Here is an 18,540-nt window from a genome sequence, read left to right on the forward strand (position 1 = left end):
AAGAAATTGAGCAGCCACTCCACAATCTCCAACTACACAAACAAACCAAAGACAATGTGTGGACCTCAGGAAGACTAGCTACTGCTAGTGCCTCTGATATAATAAAGACCTCCAGCTACACCAGCTGAAGACCTCAACATTGGTTGGTCTCTGAAGGGATGCTGCTATATAAGAGGCATAAATTGTCATCGTCGACAACAGGTGGAGGAATATGTGAGGATTATTTATTTATTTGGTAACGCTTTATATTAAGGTCCTTGTAATAAGCATTAGTTAGTAGGTAATAAGGCCCTTATAAGTCCTTATAAGGGTCCCTAACTACACAGCCACAAGACCCCTTCGCTCTACATCTTCTGACCGCCTCAGACCCACTCCTATCTGAGCTCCGGGAGGGTCATCAAAGAGAAGCCGCTATTCTCTGCCCTTGCCCCACAATGGTGGAACAAACTTCCCACCACAGTTAGGACAGAAACCCGACACTTCTTCAATCAATATCTAAAAATAATAATAAATAAATAACCTTCTTACTGTCCTCTACTGTCATGCACTCTTCCTAATACTAACATACACTCAACACTGCAGCACTCAAGTTTCAACACTTTGATGAACATTGTTACTCAGCTGATAGAGTTGTACACTTCCTGCTGAATTACAAAACTTGTAAGTCGCTTTGGATAAAAGCGTCAGGTAAATGTTATAAGATGTGTATTAACATTATTATGTGTTAATAAGACTATATTAAGTGTTACTGATAGCATCATAAACATTTATTGTTAGATTATAAAACAACACTTATAAGAAAACTATTTATAGACAGGTTAGAACATTAATAAAAGCCTCCTGAGTTTCTTATAATAGCATTACAAACACATTTATTGAGTCTTACTAAGTTACCTATTCTGTCTTTGTTAAACCTTTACTAAGCTTTTTGTTGCTTTATTAAGTTATTATTAATTTATTAGCAGTTAACTGTGCACTTAACAGTTAACTAAGCTTTTTGCAGCTACTAGATCTAAAGTGAGAACAATGCCTTATTAATTAAGGTTAATAAATCCTTAATTTATTATTAACAGTTAACTAAGATTTTTGTAGCTCCACCATCTGGAATGAGCACTACAGCTTGTCAAGGTTGATAAAATGTGAATACAAAATTACATATAAATACAATGTTTAGCGGTGAAGCACAAAAACACACTTTAAGACAGTTCTTTAAAAACATTAAATTTTTTATTTTTAGGTTTTAATTTCCTTGGCCTAACAAAGTATCTGGAGCTGCTGCATAGACAATGAATGAGAGACCTACAGAATGTTTCTTTAAACATTTTTTACAGATCCAGTTCTTAAAGATCACACCTCTACTGCAAGTTCACACCTCGTTAACAGCACTGCCAGGTTAATGGTGCATGAGTACTGCAGTAGTAGATGTGCAATTTCTAAGATCTGGATAGTTTCAAGTTTCTTTAATAGTTGTCATACAGAAGTACAGAATACTTTTATACAAAATGCTTCTTACTGTTACGCTCCAGAGACTGTGCTAGACAAGATAAGTATGAAATAAAATAGTATAGCATGTAAAATAGAAGTAAAAATAGAGGTCACAGTGTTCAGTATAGACATATGTACAATGTTCGATGCAGAATAGAAGTAACTGAGTTACCATACAATATACTATGCAATGTACTAATATACAATACTATATAGTGGAAAGCAGAAATGGGATGAGGTACAATTTAGGTACAATTTACAGTAAGGTGTACGAGTTCGAGTTGTAGTGCAAATCCTTTACCAATAAATATAAAGTGTGTTTAGGTGATCTAAAGTGTGGAGAGAGGGTGCTGCAGTGTGTTGTTTGTTTAAAGTGAGTGTGTGCGTGTGGATGTGTGTGCTGTGTGCATTTGATGGTTGTTGCATAGTGTTTATTTTTCTTTGAGCAGCCTGATGGCCTGGGGATAGAAGCTTCTTCTGAGTCTTTCTGTGCTCGCCTTGAGACTCCGGTATCGCTTGCCTGACCGCAGCAGTTCAAAGAGGCAGTTGTTCGGGTGGCTGGAGTCCTTGATTATTCTCTTAGCCTTACCCCTGCACCGCTTGTTGTAAATGTTCTGGAGGGTGGGAAGCCCCCCTCCAATTGTGCGTTCGGCTGAACGTGTCACTCTTTGTAGTCTGCTTCGGTCTTGTGCAGTGCTATTCCCAAACCAGGAGGTGATGTTGCCAGTCAGGATGCTCTCTATTGTACATGAGTAGAAGTTCTTAAGGATCTTCTGACTGACTTGGAACTTCCTTAGGCGCCTGAGGAAGTAGAGGCGTTGTCGTGCCTTCTTCACAACACTGTCAATGTGTGTGGTCCATGTCAAGTCCTCGGATATGTGGGCTCCGAGGTACTTAAAACTGTTCACTCTCTCAACCGGTGCCCCGTCGATGCTGAGGGGGCTGTAGTCCTTGACCCCCGACCTCCTAAAGTCCACAATCATCTCCTTTGTTTTGCTGACGTTCAGGGAGAGGCTGTTCTCCTGGCACCATCCCACCAGGACCTTGACCCCTCTCGTCGTTTGCAGAGATCAGGCCCACCACTACTGTGTCGTCAGCAAATTTGATGATTGTGTTGTTACTCCGCTGAGCCACACAGTCGTGTGTGTACAGGGAGTAGAGGAGGGGACTCAGAACACAGCCCTGGGGGGCCCCTATGTTGAGGGTGATGGATGAGGAGGTGCAGTTGCCTGCTCTCACCACCTGGGGTCTGCCCGTCAGGAAGTCCAAGATACCCAAAATGCGCTTTATTATAAGTGTTCTCAGTTCTGAAACAGAAGATGTACCATACACACAGTGTCACCTTTACCATCTCCCCAATTCAATGTCCAGGGTGCAGCTTCAGACTTTATACCTGATGAGTTTGAATATGGGAGAGAGTTGTTCATGTTTGCTAATATTTCTGGACTGTATAACATGTGGATTGTTAAATTGAGGTGTTCCCCTTTAAAATACTGCACTGGAAATGAAGAGCCAGTGGACATATAGTTGCAGGCCTTTGAGTTAATATGTATGGTGTGCATGATTGATTGATTGATTGAACATTTTATTAACAGATTGCAGAATGGGTACAATACAGTACGGCTCAATACACACAATTGTTAAGGGGATGCAGACCAGAGAAAGACTTTTGTCTTATTTACATCAGGGTCCCCCATTTTCAATTCATTGCATTGGAGTGGATGCAGTAGGGAACGCTTATTAATAAGTAATGCTTTATTGAGGGGCAAGTGCTGGCTGATTTGACTAGAGCTTATTGAAATTATGAGCATTGTCTATGTCTCTAGAGTATGACGTGTGGAGTGAGGACATTCACCTACCTTCAGTATTTTTGCCATTATAATGCCAAAATGATACAATATTAGTATTCAGTGTTATAGTAGTTACTTCTCTGCTTTTAGTGATGTAATAAAAACGGACATTATTTTACTAATAAACTTGCACTTGTGTTTGTATCTGGTTAATGTGTAGAGAGGGACAGATGCAAACACACTGACGATCATTAAAAGCACTGCATCACGTCACAATGACAATCATACATCCAGGTTTCAGTAGCTTTAATGTTTACCAGTCAACACTGGGTTTTTATTCCCCTCACTTTCTCTACATGTCACACTGCTGACACCTTGTGTACAGACAAGGACGGTAAACATTACACCACACACACATACATGGTGCATTTATATAGCGCTTTTATCCAAAGCACTTTAACATTTTTGTCCCTCACATTCACCCATTCACTCACACATTTACACACCGACGGCGGGGGCAACCATGCAAGGTGCCAACCTGTTCATCGGGAGCAATTAGGGTTTAAGTGCTCAAGGACGCTGCCCGGGAATCGAACCGGGAACCTTCCGATTACCAGGCGACCGCTCTACCTCCTGCTCCACTGTCGACACACACACACACGCACGCACGCACGCACGCCAGCCAGCCAGCCAGCCAGCCAGCCAGCCAGCCAGCCAGCCAGCCAGCCAGCCAGCCAGCGAGCGAGAGAGATAATTGGAGGACTTGAGTAACTCAACATACCTGGTGTCACCCCTGTACAACCCTCAACCCCATCCCCTCCACACACAGAGAGAGCGAGAGTCTCCCTGTCCTCTGAATAAGACATGAAAGGCAGAGTGAGACAGGCAGAGTGAGGAGAGACTGGTGAACCACCCAGGGTCTCCACACACCTGGCAGCTCTCTCACTGTCTGGGGGACAGAAATATGGACAGTGGGCAATTTGTTGATATTTAAAGGTGCACTGTGCAGCAGTTAACAACAGAACAATTTTCAATTTTCAGGGAGATTTATAGCTTCAGTGTTTCAGGTAGTTTTCTAGCTTCAGTGTTTCAGGTAGTTTTCTAGCTTCAGTGTTTCAGGTAGTTTTCTAGCTTCAGTGTTTCAGGTAGTTTTCTAGCTTCAGTGTTTCAGGTAGTTTTCTAGCTTCAGTGTTCAAGGTAACTTTCTAACTTTAGTGTTACAGGGACCCATTTTCTCTGAGGACTTTTTTTATCAAAATAGATCACATGAATCAGTTTTTCAGAGTTTCACGTTTCTCTCCCAAAACTACATGGTAACACGTCTGAGAAAGGGGACTATGGAGATACCATTTGCTGCCACCTACCCATCATCACCACTACGACCACCACCACCACCATCATCACCACCATCACCATCATCATCACCACTATAACCATCATCATCATCACTACCACCACCATCATCATCATCACCACCATTTCCCTACAATCTAATATACAAAATATTTTAAATGATCCGTCATTAATACCACCATGAGTGTTCAACACCATGAGTGAAACAAAACCATTAAAAAAGTATGTTACAGAATACTTTCTAATTTCATTATTTTAGGGGACTGCAGTATCAGCCAGTGTCAGCTGGTCTGGTCATATCAGCCTCCTTCTCCTCCTTACCCCCCTCCTCACTGTCCCATTTGGGGACACACACACACGGACATGTAACCCTACCCCTGGAGAGGGAGGTACAGGGTCATCCGATCCCCCCCCTCTCCTGGAGTGGCAGCACTCACCTGCTCAGGTGTCCCTTTGTGTGGAGCATAGGCACGGCAGGAGAGGGGATAACACCTCACATTGATCAGAGGCAGAGAGAGAGAGAAGGAGGGAGAGAGGGAGAGAAGGAGGGAGAGAGGGAGAGAAGGAAAGAGAGACGCAGGTAGATTCTGGACAGCTGCCGCTACATCAGGATGTATATCAACTGTGGAATGAGGCCAGTGGCACAATGACGAGAGGAATCCAGCAGCCTGGGGATCATACTCTGGACGTCCAGTGGTCAAACTGTGGAACACAGCTGGTCCACAACTCGTCTCAGGAAATATCAATCCACAAGGATTCCCGGTGAATTCCCCTCTGCTCCTTTCCATCTTTCCTCATTCCCTATTTGTTTCCACCTATCCCCGTCGGGCTGTCCGGTCCTCCCCTATCCCTCTCTGCTTCACTCTGGTTGTGAGAGCTGATGGTTGTGCTGCTTTGAGATGGGCCGTGGTGGATGATGTCTGAAGGGAGTCATGGCCAACCCAGATAACTTTGAGGAACGGAGAGGGTCTGCCGATACTACGGCTGTCACCACCGCTGCCACCACCCCAATCCCTGAGACGGTAAGTGGAGAATAGAACCCGGGGGGAGTAATCATCAAATTACAGCAGAGAAGAGCAAACAGTTTGAAGATGAGCCCTACTCCTTTTCATCACAGTCAATTCAAACTGTAGAAATAAACTATGACCAATACTAGCACAGTGTAGAAAGGTAACACTCACAAAGGAACATTTCACGTTCAAAGTAACAAGAAAGTGAGTCACGGGATAGCGAAATCTATTCAGTTTCCTCCTGGCAACAAGATGTTCCTATATGATCAAAGCAACAGCGCTGTGCAAACTCCTTATTGCCAGTAGCCCATCAGAGTTGCTCAAAGGCATTGCTCTCTTAGTATACCTGCCCTGGGACTAAGATGTCCAAATATCTCCTTATTGGGGGGGGGGGGGGGGGGGGGGGGGGGGGGGGTGATACTTGCTGTGGAACCAAGTCATTGTTTTGCAAGTCCCAGGTAAGTCTCAAGTCTTTACACTCAAGTTCCAAGTCAAGACTGGCAAGTCTTAAGCAAGTCAGTAGAGTAGAGTAGAGTCAGTAGAGTAGACGACAGAGTAGGCTACAGCAACTTGCAATGGGCCTGGTCTACAAGATACACTATATGACTAAGGTACCCATGTACATGTCAAAATACTTCCCAAAGGTCAGTGAATACCACGACCACAACACCAGAGGAAGCTCAACAAATCATGTTAAACCCAGATTCGGCTCAAACAAGGGACTAAACACGTTTCGCAATTATGCCACATCAATGTGGAACACCCTACCCAAAGCTGTAAAGGAATGTGAATCACTACCCACTTTTAAAACCACTCTCAAAGAGCACCTACGGGAGACTGCAATTCGAAACTGGCCACCGTAAATGTCCAAACCCCCTCACCCCCTCCTAATAGACAGTCTCCTCCCCTCCGTATGTATATATTCTCTCCCCACCGTATGTATATTTCTCTCCCACCCACCCACCCCCTCCTAATGTACAGTCTCCTCCCCATCATATGTATATACTCTCTGTCAGGATCTATGGGTAACAGTACTGTATATTTGCATATCATATATGTCACAAATGTAACAGTACTATATACCTGTATCTGTATGTCATGTATGTCCCTATGCCATAAATGTCATGATGTCATGTATGTTGTGTATGTCATAAATGCCTCTATGAATTGAAAATGGGGGACCCTGATGTAAACAAGACGAAAGTCTTTCTCTGGTCTGCATCCCCTTAACAATTGTATGTATTGAGCCGTACTGTATTGTACCCATTCTGCAATCTGTTAAATAAAGTTTTCATTCATTCATTCATTCAGTCACAAGTCTGAACCTTTGGGTTTTGATTCCTAAACAAATACTAATGTTTCAAGTTTCAAGTTTCTTTAATAGTTGTCATACAGAAGTACAGAATACTTTTGTACAAAACGCTTCTTACTGTTGCGCTCCAGAGCGTTCTTTACAAATGTATAGTGCCATTTAAATATGTTAAAGCCAACAGAGTTACATGACGATATGTCAGGCGAGCATCTTTTTACGCGCTGCGTGTCAGGTGACCACCCTGGACTCCCGACGCTCCAGAACTGCCAATCATCCGCTGATGACCGAAAAATAAACTTCATTCATCAGAATGAATAGGCGTGGACGAGAAAATGGATTTTGGAGAGCTTTTTTTTTCCGCACGGTTTACCCGGATGTCTCTCAAAGACCCATTTCTGAACGGATTTTTATCAAATTTGGACCTGTAATACATACGACTTCAGGCTATGGATCCGCAGTGTTTTCCAGCTTATACCTATTTTTTAGGGATGCACCGAATGGGAAATTCTTGGCCGAAACCGATACCGAAAATAGGAAACAGTTGGCCGAAAACCGAATGCCGAAAGGCCGAAAATTATTCATAGAACAGAATTTTTTTTACCAATGTTGTTCAGCTACCTGATTATGGAAAAATATATGATTATGGCAAAACTTAACTTAAATAATAAATAATCACTATTATGGGTCTTTTTGTATCACAAACAGTACTGTATTTGCAAATCTGGTATGTCATAAATGTATAGATGTAGCAGTACTGTCTATCTGTATATCATGTATGTCATATATGTCCTGATGAATTGAAAATGGGGGACCCTGATGTAAACAAGACGAAAGTCTTTCTCTGGTCTGCATCCCCTTAACAATTGTGTGTATTGAGCTGTACTGTATTGTACCCATTCTGCAATCTGTTAATAAAATTTTCAATCAATCAATCAATCAACAGTATAATGGAATGTTGTCCATTAGAAATACACGTCAACAATAAAGGAATATCTTATCTTATCTCATCTTATCTTAACATGGTAAAGATGTGACACGGTGATAGCAGTACTTTCCATTGACACAGAAATGGGGTGACAGTGGCTCGGGAGGTAGAGCAGTCGTCTGACAATCCGGAGGTTCCCGGATCTGTTAATAAAGTTTTCAATCAATCAGAGAGACATGTGGACATCTGTGCTCTACTGAGCGCACCTTTCTAGTCCCCAGATGAATGTGCTCTCTTGACTTTGGCACAGTAGACGCGCGACGTGTATGCTCGAGAATGATAATAATAATAATGCTCTTCAGATTATATTATCAACGACAGACAATGTGAGAAACACAACCCCCCCCCCCCTCTCGCTCTGAAGAATATGCATATTAGATCACTCAGTGATTAACCGCGACGGGCATATAGTAAATAAGGATATAAAGCATTGCGCACAGAGTTTACATAGAAACAGCGCGACTCCCCCGAGTCCCAAGAGGAGTTTTCACAGGCTGCAGAACGCAGGACTGAAGAGCTCACATTAAGCATGTAATGACTGAAGCCGCGTTTTGATGACATCATCACAACAACACGCGTTAGGTTACAGGTTGTTTCTGTTTCGGTGATATATTTTCGGTGAAAAAACTCTTTCGGCCGAAAGCCGAAAGGGCATTTTTGGCCATTTTCGGCCGAAAGCTTTCGTGGCAGAAATTTCGGTGCATCCCTACTATTTTTTTTAAATATATTTAGTTAATTTTTGATATTGCAAGCACTACAGAAAAATGTGAGTACACAAGTTCAAGTTCAACTCAAGTTCAGACCTGTTTCATTAGCACTAAAAGTGATTTTCCTTTTTTGCATTAGTAACTTCAGAATCGTATCATTCAAAAGAGACCAGGCTCATGCATGTGCTATAAGTATAACGTATAAAGCTAAGCTTTGCAAAAAAAGTATGCAGTCCTGAAGTTCAAGTAAAAAAAAATTCTTTAAGAGGTTAAAGCAGAGTAATAGTTAGTAGTATATTAAATGTTAAAGCCAACAGACTAATAGTTAGTGTGCCGCCCATTGATGCACGACGAGGACTCCGAGTTCTTTAATTACAGATGGCTGTTTATTGATGCAAATCACGTTCATCACCACCGTAGAACTACAATTGCAGGAAATAATAACAGTCAATACTCATACAATTCAGTCAATAGAATTACAAAAAACAAAACGAAAAGTGTGAATAAGCTTTACTAACCACTTTGGCCAGCTTGCAGCTCAATGTGAGGGGGTTATCTTCAAAACTCTAGTACTTTAGTCTTTTAGCTTTGACAAATAAAGTGCATAAATCTGCTGCACTGTCTTCTCCGACAAGTCTGGACACGTTCTGCCAGATCTGCTCAAACTACGGCAAGTCAGAGCGTGAGACAGGACGTGATACGTCACAAGAGATAAAATGAAATATAAAAATAAACATGCGCCCTCTATAGGCGACAGCTGCATTTACGGGCTCTCTCCTTGTTGAGAAGGGCTCTCTCCTTGTTGAGACGGGCTCTCTCCTTGTTGAGAAGGGCTCTCTCCTTGTTGAGACGGGCTCTCTCCTTGTTGAGACAGGCTCTCTCCTTGTTGAGACGGGCTCTCTCCTTGTTGAGACGGGCTCTCTCCTTGTTGAGACGGGCTCTCTCCTTGTTGAGAAGGGCTCTCTCCTTGTTGAGAAGGGCTCTCTCCTTGTTGAGACGGGCTCTCTCCTTGTTGAGAAGGGCTCTCTCCTTGTTGAGACGGGCTCTCTCCTTGTTGGAACACTGGAGGCGCAAGAGGACGCAGTTCTTCTTGTGGGGTGAGAGCTAGCGAATGTGCTGAAGGATAGTGTAGAAGAGGTGACCACAGATGATCTTCTTCATCATCATTATGAACGCTTTCAGTGTAAATCTTTAGCTTTACCTTAACTGCGTTGAGTTTCTTGAGTTCCTCTAACCGTTCCACTTCTCTCTCTTTCTCATTCAGCTTTGTTCTTCTATCAGCACTTTCCGTGATGAATAGAACTCTTTTCTCTGCCTGGATCTTGGCGTTCTCTGCGTGGATCTTGGCGTTCTCTGCGTAGTTTTAAGCCGACCGCCTTTCATCTTCCTGCTCCAGTCTTCGGATTTCTTCTTCTTGCTCATGGCGGTCTCTCATTATTTTTAGTACCTCTGTAGCTGCGGCTGCTTCCGCTGCAGCTTGTCTTGCGTTGTGTGACACTGAGATTTCAGAACCACCGTTGTTGAGGAACTGCTGAGCCCTTTTATTAGCAGTCCTGGTTCTCCTCTTGTTGTTGATGAACTGCTGAGCCTTTGTATTAGCAGTCCTGGTGAGCGATTGGCATGTATTATTCCTTCTACAGGTTTCTGAGTCTGGATGATCGGGATGTAAAGTGTCTCTCATTTCTAGATAAATACCATCAATCTCACTTTGGGCTGAATTTATTTTGGCCATGGTCTCAATTAGGTCAGAGTCGTCCTTATACTTGATGGATTTTTTCAGTCTATTTATGTTGTGCTTCCACCTCTCATATGCCCTTTTGAAGTTCACTTTTAGATCCATCACCTTATCGTCTACAAGAGCCTGTCCCTTTTCAGTAAATACGACTGGCTCACTATCGTCTAGCTTGTTGGACTCAATCTGAGATTCAGTTTGCTCTATCTCACCCCTTTGTGACATGTTTACTGTGTAGTAAATAAATCAATTATGTATTCATTAAATATTTATGAACCATATCTATGGAAAAGAACTATGAACTGTAAATAGAGGGGTAGGCTAATTCAGTCTAAGAAATGTGTAAGCCTAATAATGAAAAGTGTCAACAAATGTCTTAAGTATTCAAAAATAAAATGCTTAATTTAGTTGAACATTGTAGGCTAATTCAAATCTACACCTTTCTTCAATGTGAAATACAAATCACGAAAAATAACAAATAAACCATAGGCCTAGGTTTATATTATAGTAGCTTACTATACTGGGAAATAACTGGTAAAATGTGTAGGCTAATATGAAATTCAAAAAACGAAATGAAAATGTAAGCCTAGTAGGCTATTATGAAAATGCAAGTATTAAGTTTGAATATACCCTTTATGATTGGCCTTTTCTAAATTAACCTTATGAAGCTAGACTTCATTAATGAATATCAACCTATTCTTAAATGGCCAAAAATATTAAACTGTAAACAACCTTATATACAGTCTCAAGAATGTGCGCACTTGCAATGCAATTGTAGCCTACAACAATACTTCTCTCTGAAAAGTCAATACCTGAGACGTGTAGTCAGTCAACTTGGTGAATGGCATTGCCTATGCAGTTCAATTTCAACGTAGGGAAACGTCTGCTGCTTCTTTAAGATGGATGCTGTGAAATCTTACTGATACGTGGAAAAGTTCAGCGGCAGAGTCCTGTACCCGCGCCAACCTCGAGCCGTCTTCTTCCACGAGCTCGCTTGTTTGCCTATGCAGTTCAACTTCAATGTAGGGGAAAGTCTGCTGCTTCTTTAAGATGGATGCTGCGAAATCTTACTGATACGTGGAAAAGTTCAGCGGCAGAGTCCTGTACCCGCGCCAACCTCGAGCCGTCTTCTTCCACGAGCTCGCTTGTTTGGCCGTGTGCACACTGCTGCAGCTCCTTCCCAGCACAAAGGTTCCCCAGACATGACGATACATCTTCGACTGCAGACAATCCTCTACCCGACGTTCTCATAGCCCACGCGATTCATTTCTCACTTGGGAGTCTTCAACTTCACAGTCTAGTGTTCTACTGTGCCGCCCATTGATGCACGACGAGGACTCCGAGTTCTTTAATTACAGATGGCTGTTTATTGATGCAAATCACATTCATCACCACCGTAGAACACTTTGGTCTGCTTGCAGGAGTTGCAGCTCTATGGGAGGGGGTTATCTTCAAAACTCTAGTACTTTAGTCTTTTAGCTTTGACAAATAAAGTGCATAAATCTGCTGCACTGTCTTCTCCGACAAGTCTGGACACGTTCTGCCAGATCTGCTCAAACTACGGCAAGTCAGAGCGTGAGACAGGACGTGATACGTCACAAGAGATAAAATGAAATATAAAAATAAACATGCGCCCTCTATAGGCGACAGCTGCATTTACAGTTAGTAGTATATTGTGTTAAAGGCAAGCAGAGTAATAGTTTTTTTTTGTATCCACTTTTTCTCCCCTTTTTCTATTTTTCCTCCCATCCCAATTTCGCTGTGCCAATTCTCCCCTCCCCTGTCTTGAACGTTGCTCGCATATGCCCTCCACTGGCCGGTTGTAGGGAGGATAGAAGCCTTGCATCACATGCCCCCTCCGATACACGAGGAGGCAGCCTGTCACATCTTTTCACCTGCCAGTGCGGACTCTCATTGGCGAGGTGTAACATGTGGGAGGCTCACACTACCCCCACCATTTCCTGTCTCTGCTGTGCAGGCGTCCCCCAACCGACCTGTAGGAGTCGCTGTCCACAACGTTCAGATTACCACCCATCGACTTCCACCTGCCAATTGAGTTAGTATGACGGCCGGCCCAAGCCGGAGGCAACGCCGACAGCCGGATTCGAACCCGGTGTCTCTTGCGTTGGTGACGAGTGCAATGTCCGCTGCGCCACCCAGTCGCCCAGCAGAGTAATAGTTAGTAGTATATTACATGTTAAAGCCAACAGAGTAATAGTTAGTAGTATATTAAATGTTAAAGTCAACAGAGTAATAGTTAGTAGTATATTAAATGTTAAAGCCAACAGAGTAATAGTTAGTAGTATATTAAAGTTATAGTTAGTAGTATATTAAATGTTAAAGTCAACAGAGTAATAGTTAGTATAGTAGTATATTAAATATTATACAACAGGTAAGTCCGACCACACATTGTGATTGGTCGAGAGTGTTCTAAGCTGTGAGTATATTCATGATACACTCACGGTTAAATCACCATGAATATACCACTGCGCTGGCTTTAGAATGTTGTAGAAAGTTTCAACTGCCATTCATCAAACGGAAACTGTCAACATGACCTACAAATAAAATGAACGTTGCGTTTGATTTAACGTACCCGTGGCGTTAACTATAAACGAGTGGATAGATATAGAGAAGTCTAATGCAAGCGAAAGTCGGAAAAAGTCATCAGCACCTCAGACAGTTCCGGGAGTTGGGCCAGTCCAATGCCCAGGCCGTCGATCTGGTGATTAATTGCGGCTGTTCTCCAGCGCGTCCAGCTCATCTTTCGTTGGATTGGCATGTCTAATAATGCTGTTTTTATGAATACCGTTAGATGTAGGCCCGTCCTCTTTATCTATCCACTCGTTTATAGTTAATGGGTATTAAAGCCAACAGAGTAATAGTTAGTAGTATATTAAATGTTAAAGCCAACAGAGTAATAGTTAGTAGTATATTAAATGTTAAGGCCAACAGAGTAATAGTTAGTAGTATATTAAATGTTAAAGCCAACACAGTAATAGTTAGTAGTATGTTAAATGTTAAAGCCAACAGAGTAATAGTTAGTAGTATATTAAATGTTAAAGCCAACAGAGTAATAGTTAGTAGTATATTAAATGTTAAAGCCAACAGAGTAATAGTTAGTAGTATGTTAAATGTTAAAGTCAACAGAGTAATAGTTAGTAGTATATTAAATGTTAAAGTCAACAGAGTAATAGTTAGTAGTATATTCAATTTAGATGATTCTGACACACAACCTTTTTCTCTGCAACTTTTGTCGTGCAACTTGATTGATGGCTGACAGATTCCAAAGTGGAACAGTAATCAGGGAAATTAAGTTGATTCGCTTTACAGTTATTATGGCATAATTTCTTAAGATTTTGGGCTTGAGGAGAGTATCAAGTCTTAAGGCTCAAGTCAGAGTGAGTAATTAGAGTTGATGTCAAAGTCACGTTGGCGCCTGTCTGCTCCCGGCTGCCCTTGGTGGGGAAGGACGACGGGATGGGTTAATCGCAGAGACGAATCGCATCGGCGATCCTAAAAAGACAATGCATGCGTGTGTGTTCCGGTGTGTGTGCTAAACTAACCTCTGTGTGTACCACTAAAAACATTGAGTGTCGTTGCATGCCGAATAAAGACCTCTGCACAGGTCCTGCATTATAAAGTCCAGTTGCAGGTCTTTTACGATCAAGTTGAGAAGAACAAGTCCAAGTCATGATTGATGGATTGATTGAAGATTTTATTAACAGATTGCAGAATGGGTACAATATAGTACAGCTCAATACACACAATTGTTAAGGGGATGCAGGCGGGGTGTGGGTAACTGTACATTGGATTATCGACAAAACCTTACTTGGTCCCAAGAAGAGGGTCTCGTGTATTATTGGGTTAGGACATTTACTGTACATTGGAGGGGGTTGGGTTAGGACATTTACAGGGGCCAGTTTCGAATTGCAGTCTCCCGTAGGTGCTCTTTGAGAGTGGTTTTGAAAGTGGGTAGTGATTCACATTCCTTTACAGCTGTGGGTAGGGCGTTCCACATTGATGTGGCATAATTGCGAAACGTGTTTAGTCCCTTGTTTGAGCCGAATCTGGGTTTCACATGATTTGTGGAGCTCCCTCTGGTGTTGTGGTCGTGGTATTTTTTCACTGACCTTTGAGAAGTATTTCGACATGTACATGGGTACCTTGGTCGCGTAGTGTATCTTGTAGACCAGGCCCATTGCAAGTTGCTGTACTCTGTCGTCTACTCTAAGCCATCCTAGGTTGTCAAAGTGGGCAGGGGTGAGGTGGGTTCTAGGAGTAAGGTCAAGCAGTAGTCTGACCAGTTTGTTTTGTGATGTTTGTAATTTTGTTTTTAGCGCCTTTGAGGTGCTTTGGTACCATGAGGTGCAAGCATAGTCGTAGTACCCTTGAATGAGTGCTCCTGCCAGAGTCTTCAGGGTATTCTTGTTTACCAGAGAGGAGATCCGGTACAAGAATCTAGTTCGTTGGTTGACTTTTTTTTATTACATTAGATGCCATTTTGTCACAGGAAAGATTTGCCTCTAGGATGGAACCTAGGTATGTATTTTCATCTCTGGATGTTTGGTCTGGAGATCCAGGCCTGAATCCAACCGTCGGTTGTGTGATAGTAAAGGGTTAACCTTCTGTCATGTGGCAGTGAAAGGGTTAACCAGTAGCGTTAGGTGCTCTTAGGTTGTGGGTGGGACTGCCTGAATTGGCTGTATGTGCCGACTACCCAATCCCAGTCATCAGTGAGAGAATAATCTCTTAAGTGATCAGACTAATGGGTAAATCTTAAACTGGAGTCATGGATGAATCTCTTTTCTGAGTAATGGGGTCCCATTTGTGAAAGTTAGGCTCATAAATTGGCTATATGATACTGTCTGGGTTGGTCTCACAGACATGAATTAAGACTTTTCCTGAATGGAGATCTGTTTTGTGTTTTTCAATCTTTAATCCAGGACTACGCTCAGTCCATATCCATGCAACCGGCCCATTACTGTAAGTGTGTTCAGGAGTAGTCTAGTATGTACTATTTCCCTCCATACTACCCCCTCTAGGGGCCTGAGGCGACGGTTCCAGAGCAACCAGACCACTCTGGGATAGAGGTGGTCTCTGTGACGGACGAAGACCTCCCAACGGTAGTGACCCCCACCACTCCAAACGTCAGTCCACTGGACACTCCGTACACCAGCCCCCAACCAGAAGACAGCCCTGCCAACGGTGAAGCCCCCACGGCGCCAAGCCCAACCATGCCAATCACCAAGGTGCAGCCCTTTATGACCGGTGAGACACTTGATAGCCAATTGAAAATGTATCAATAATTTTTTTCTCTGTTTCTCGTAGAGCTGCTGAATGACCAGCAGTGGTACTATAAGATAAAGGGATGTATTATTTTGACAATAAAAGTCCCAACAACAAAGAAATTGACGTATTGACGAATCTAAATATGAATTCTGGAGCACACAGTCAATTTAACTATTTTATTAGTGCAAACTGACTAAAGTTTCGACAGAGAGTATGTCTTCTTCTCTGTTGCAGAGTAATAGATATATAAAATCAAGTTCTTAAAGAATTGTTCCATATGGTGTGTGGACAGACGATGACCTGGAGGATAAGTCCTGGCAGCGGAGACTATTAGCACGCAGGATGGAGCTGCTGATTGGCGCATGCATCCTCTTGGTGGTCACCCTGGCTCTTGGCATCGGACTAGGAGGTAAGTGGCTCAGTTCTGCACCAACCTCCTCCACTTGTAGGAATCAAGACATTGTAGCTCCGATAGCCTCAGCTCCATAAATATTTGATGGGCCCTCTCCAGTTATACAATTTGGGTTGTGCATACGTTTGAATTCCTGGAACCCGTGAGTGAGTAAGTGTGTGTGTGAGTGAGTGAGTGAGTGAGTGTGTATAGTCATGATCTGAGCTGGTGTTAAATGGTGTTGGTTTACTGTCAGTAGTAGATTAGGACTTACATAGCGTACATACTAAGCGTGTAAACAAATGGGCAATTATTAACTCATTCAGCGCCTAGAGGTCACTGTTTACCGTGTGGTAAGAAGGCCAGCACTCTCTTCAATGGGGATAATGCCGGTGTTTGCGAGTGCTAAAACTATATTAAATATTATAGCTATGGATCTAATAAACACGTGGATTGTCAGTGAGTTTCTTCCGGTCAACATGCAAAAAACAGATAATACATACATTTCCGTTTTATACCGTGGTGAATATATGAGTATAGTTTTAGAGTGATCCTGTCGAATCCCAATAAACTCCAGCAAACGGCGCTTCAATGCATTTACTTAGAAATTGTGCCATTTGTTGCTTGATTTATGAATCATTCTGAAATAAATGCTAGATTATCGGTACTCCAGCAGGCTCCCGCCACTTCCTGTCTCTGCTGTGCAGGCGTCTCCCAACCGACCTGTAGGGGTCGCTGTCCACAACGTCCAATCCCCACCCATCGACTTCCACCCGCTGACTCTGCCAAATGAGCCAGTACGACGGCCGGCCCAAGCCAAAGGCAATGCTGAGACTGGGATTGCATGCATTGGTGATGAGCGCAATCTCCGCTACGCCACCCAGCCGCCCAAACCCAGACCGGACTTCTTAAATCGATGCACAGCCCAAACCAGAGGGATTCCAATGATGTGCAATACTGGTCGCAAGGCGTTAGACGGTGGTATTGGCCTTTTGCCAGCTCAGACCCATTCCCAATGATAACATCAGGCTGGATGGATGAAAAAGGAATGGATATAGCGAATAAAAGAAATAACGATTAAAACCCGACTTTTCTCGTGATTGGCGCTCAACCACCGGCGAGATAACCCGACTTTTTTCGTCATTGGCGCAGAATGAGTTAATAAAGAAAGAGAAGTAAAGAAAATACTCTTTCTTGAGAAGTATGTCTTTATTTTTCCCCAAGGAAAACATTCTTGTATATCTCGCCTGACAATTTCTGTTGTTGTGGCTGTTGTTGTTATTACTGTTGTTGTTGTTACTGTTGTTGTTGCTGTTGTTGTTGTTGTTGTTGTTGTTGTTGCTGCTGCTGTTATTGTTGTAGAATAGAAGAAAATAAAATAGAATAGAATGCATTATCCAACATCAAGCAGTAAGTAAGTATGAACCAGGTTCTCTTGTCTACTAACATCTCAGTGGGTCTGAGCTGCGTAGGGAAGTTCCGCTGCGGAGCCACATCCCGCTGCATCAGCAGCTCAGCTCAGTGTGATGGGGAAGTGGACTGTGAGCAGGGAGAGGATGAACTCAGCTGCGGTGAGACAGAGACACACACACACACACACACACACACACACACACACACACACACACACACACACACACACACACACACACACACACACACACACACACACACACACACACACACACACACACACACACACACACAATCAAATCAACAAAGTACACCTAGTACACAGAGTACAGGGAGACATCATGTAGATAATCTGATCCCAGGCCAGTAGCAGTACACATGGTACTTAACTCATTCCCCGCCAACGACGAGTATACTCGTTCTGTATCGTTAGTGGCTTAGCTTGGCATCGCTACTGCACTATCTCGCGTACGTGCACGCGTACTGAATAAACCACAAATGTACCTCTAATACCAGTATTAGTCTGACCACACCCCTCATCAGCTTACCTTCATAAGCAGGTGTGTGGTCACCTGCTCTCCTCCTTCTCGCTTTCACCACAAGGAAGAGGTGCCTCGGTAGATCCCCACACTTGACACCATGATGGAAGAAATTGGATTAGGAACAGCTTGGGAAACAAGGATACGTTGACATCATATCTTTATTTTCTCTCTCACTATTTTCGAGAAAATACGGCGATATTGTCTTCGTACTGGAGTGTCTAGAAGATGATGATCATTCTAAAAACCCTCCACCGGTTTTCGTATTGGGAGCACGCCGCTGCATGCTTCTCAACTGCAGTTCCTTGCTGTGTTTGTTGGGGTGAAACCTGTCAGGCCACAGCTGAACTGTCGGACATGCCGCTGTTGTGAGGAGCGGTGCGTTCCAGGTTGGGTGAGTAGTGTTTGCTGGCGGGCTCCACTTGTCTGTTAGTGCTATGGGGGCTACTTGACAAAGTTTATGGAAACCGGCCCCAGGCTAGGGTCCTTTGTTTAGCCGCCTAGGCGACAGGAGGCCTTGGTCTGGAGACCATT

At 43.1% G+C, this 18,540-nt stretch overlaps 1 protein-coding gene across 1 annotated transcript in view; it reads left to right on the plus strand.

Annotated features, from left to right (window-relative positions):
- Positions 1-5,560: 5,560 nt before the first annotated feature.
- The window catches only part of tmprss3a (transmembrane serine protease 3a), a gene marked incomplete at its 5' end in the record, with an annotated part of 104,221 nt that continues 91,241 nt past the window's right edge, over positions 5,561-18,540 (plus strand). Inside the window, 4 exons of the mRNA XM_084314027.1 lie at positions 5,561-5,650; positions 15,417-15,642; positions 15,956-16,072; positions 17,509-17,625. Coding sequence (XP_084170153.1) covers positions 5,561-5,650; positions 15,417-15,642; positions 15,956-16,072; positions 17,509-17,625 — 550 coding nt within the window. The remainder of the gene's footprint in view (positions 5,651-15,416; positions 15,643-15,955; positions 16,073-17,508; positions 17,626-18,540) is intronic.

The sequence above is a fragment of the Notolepis coatsorum genome (assembly GCF_963971535.1).
Source record: "Notolepis coatsorum genome assembly, chromosome: 5".
Taxonomy (NCBI): Eukaryota; Metazoa; Chordata; class Actinopteri; order Aulopiformes; family Paralepididae; genus Notolepis; species Notolepis coatsorum.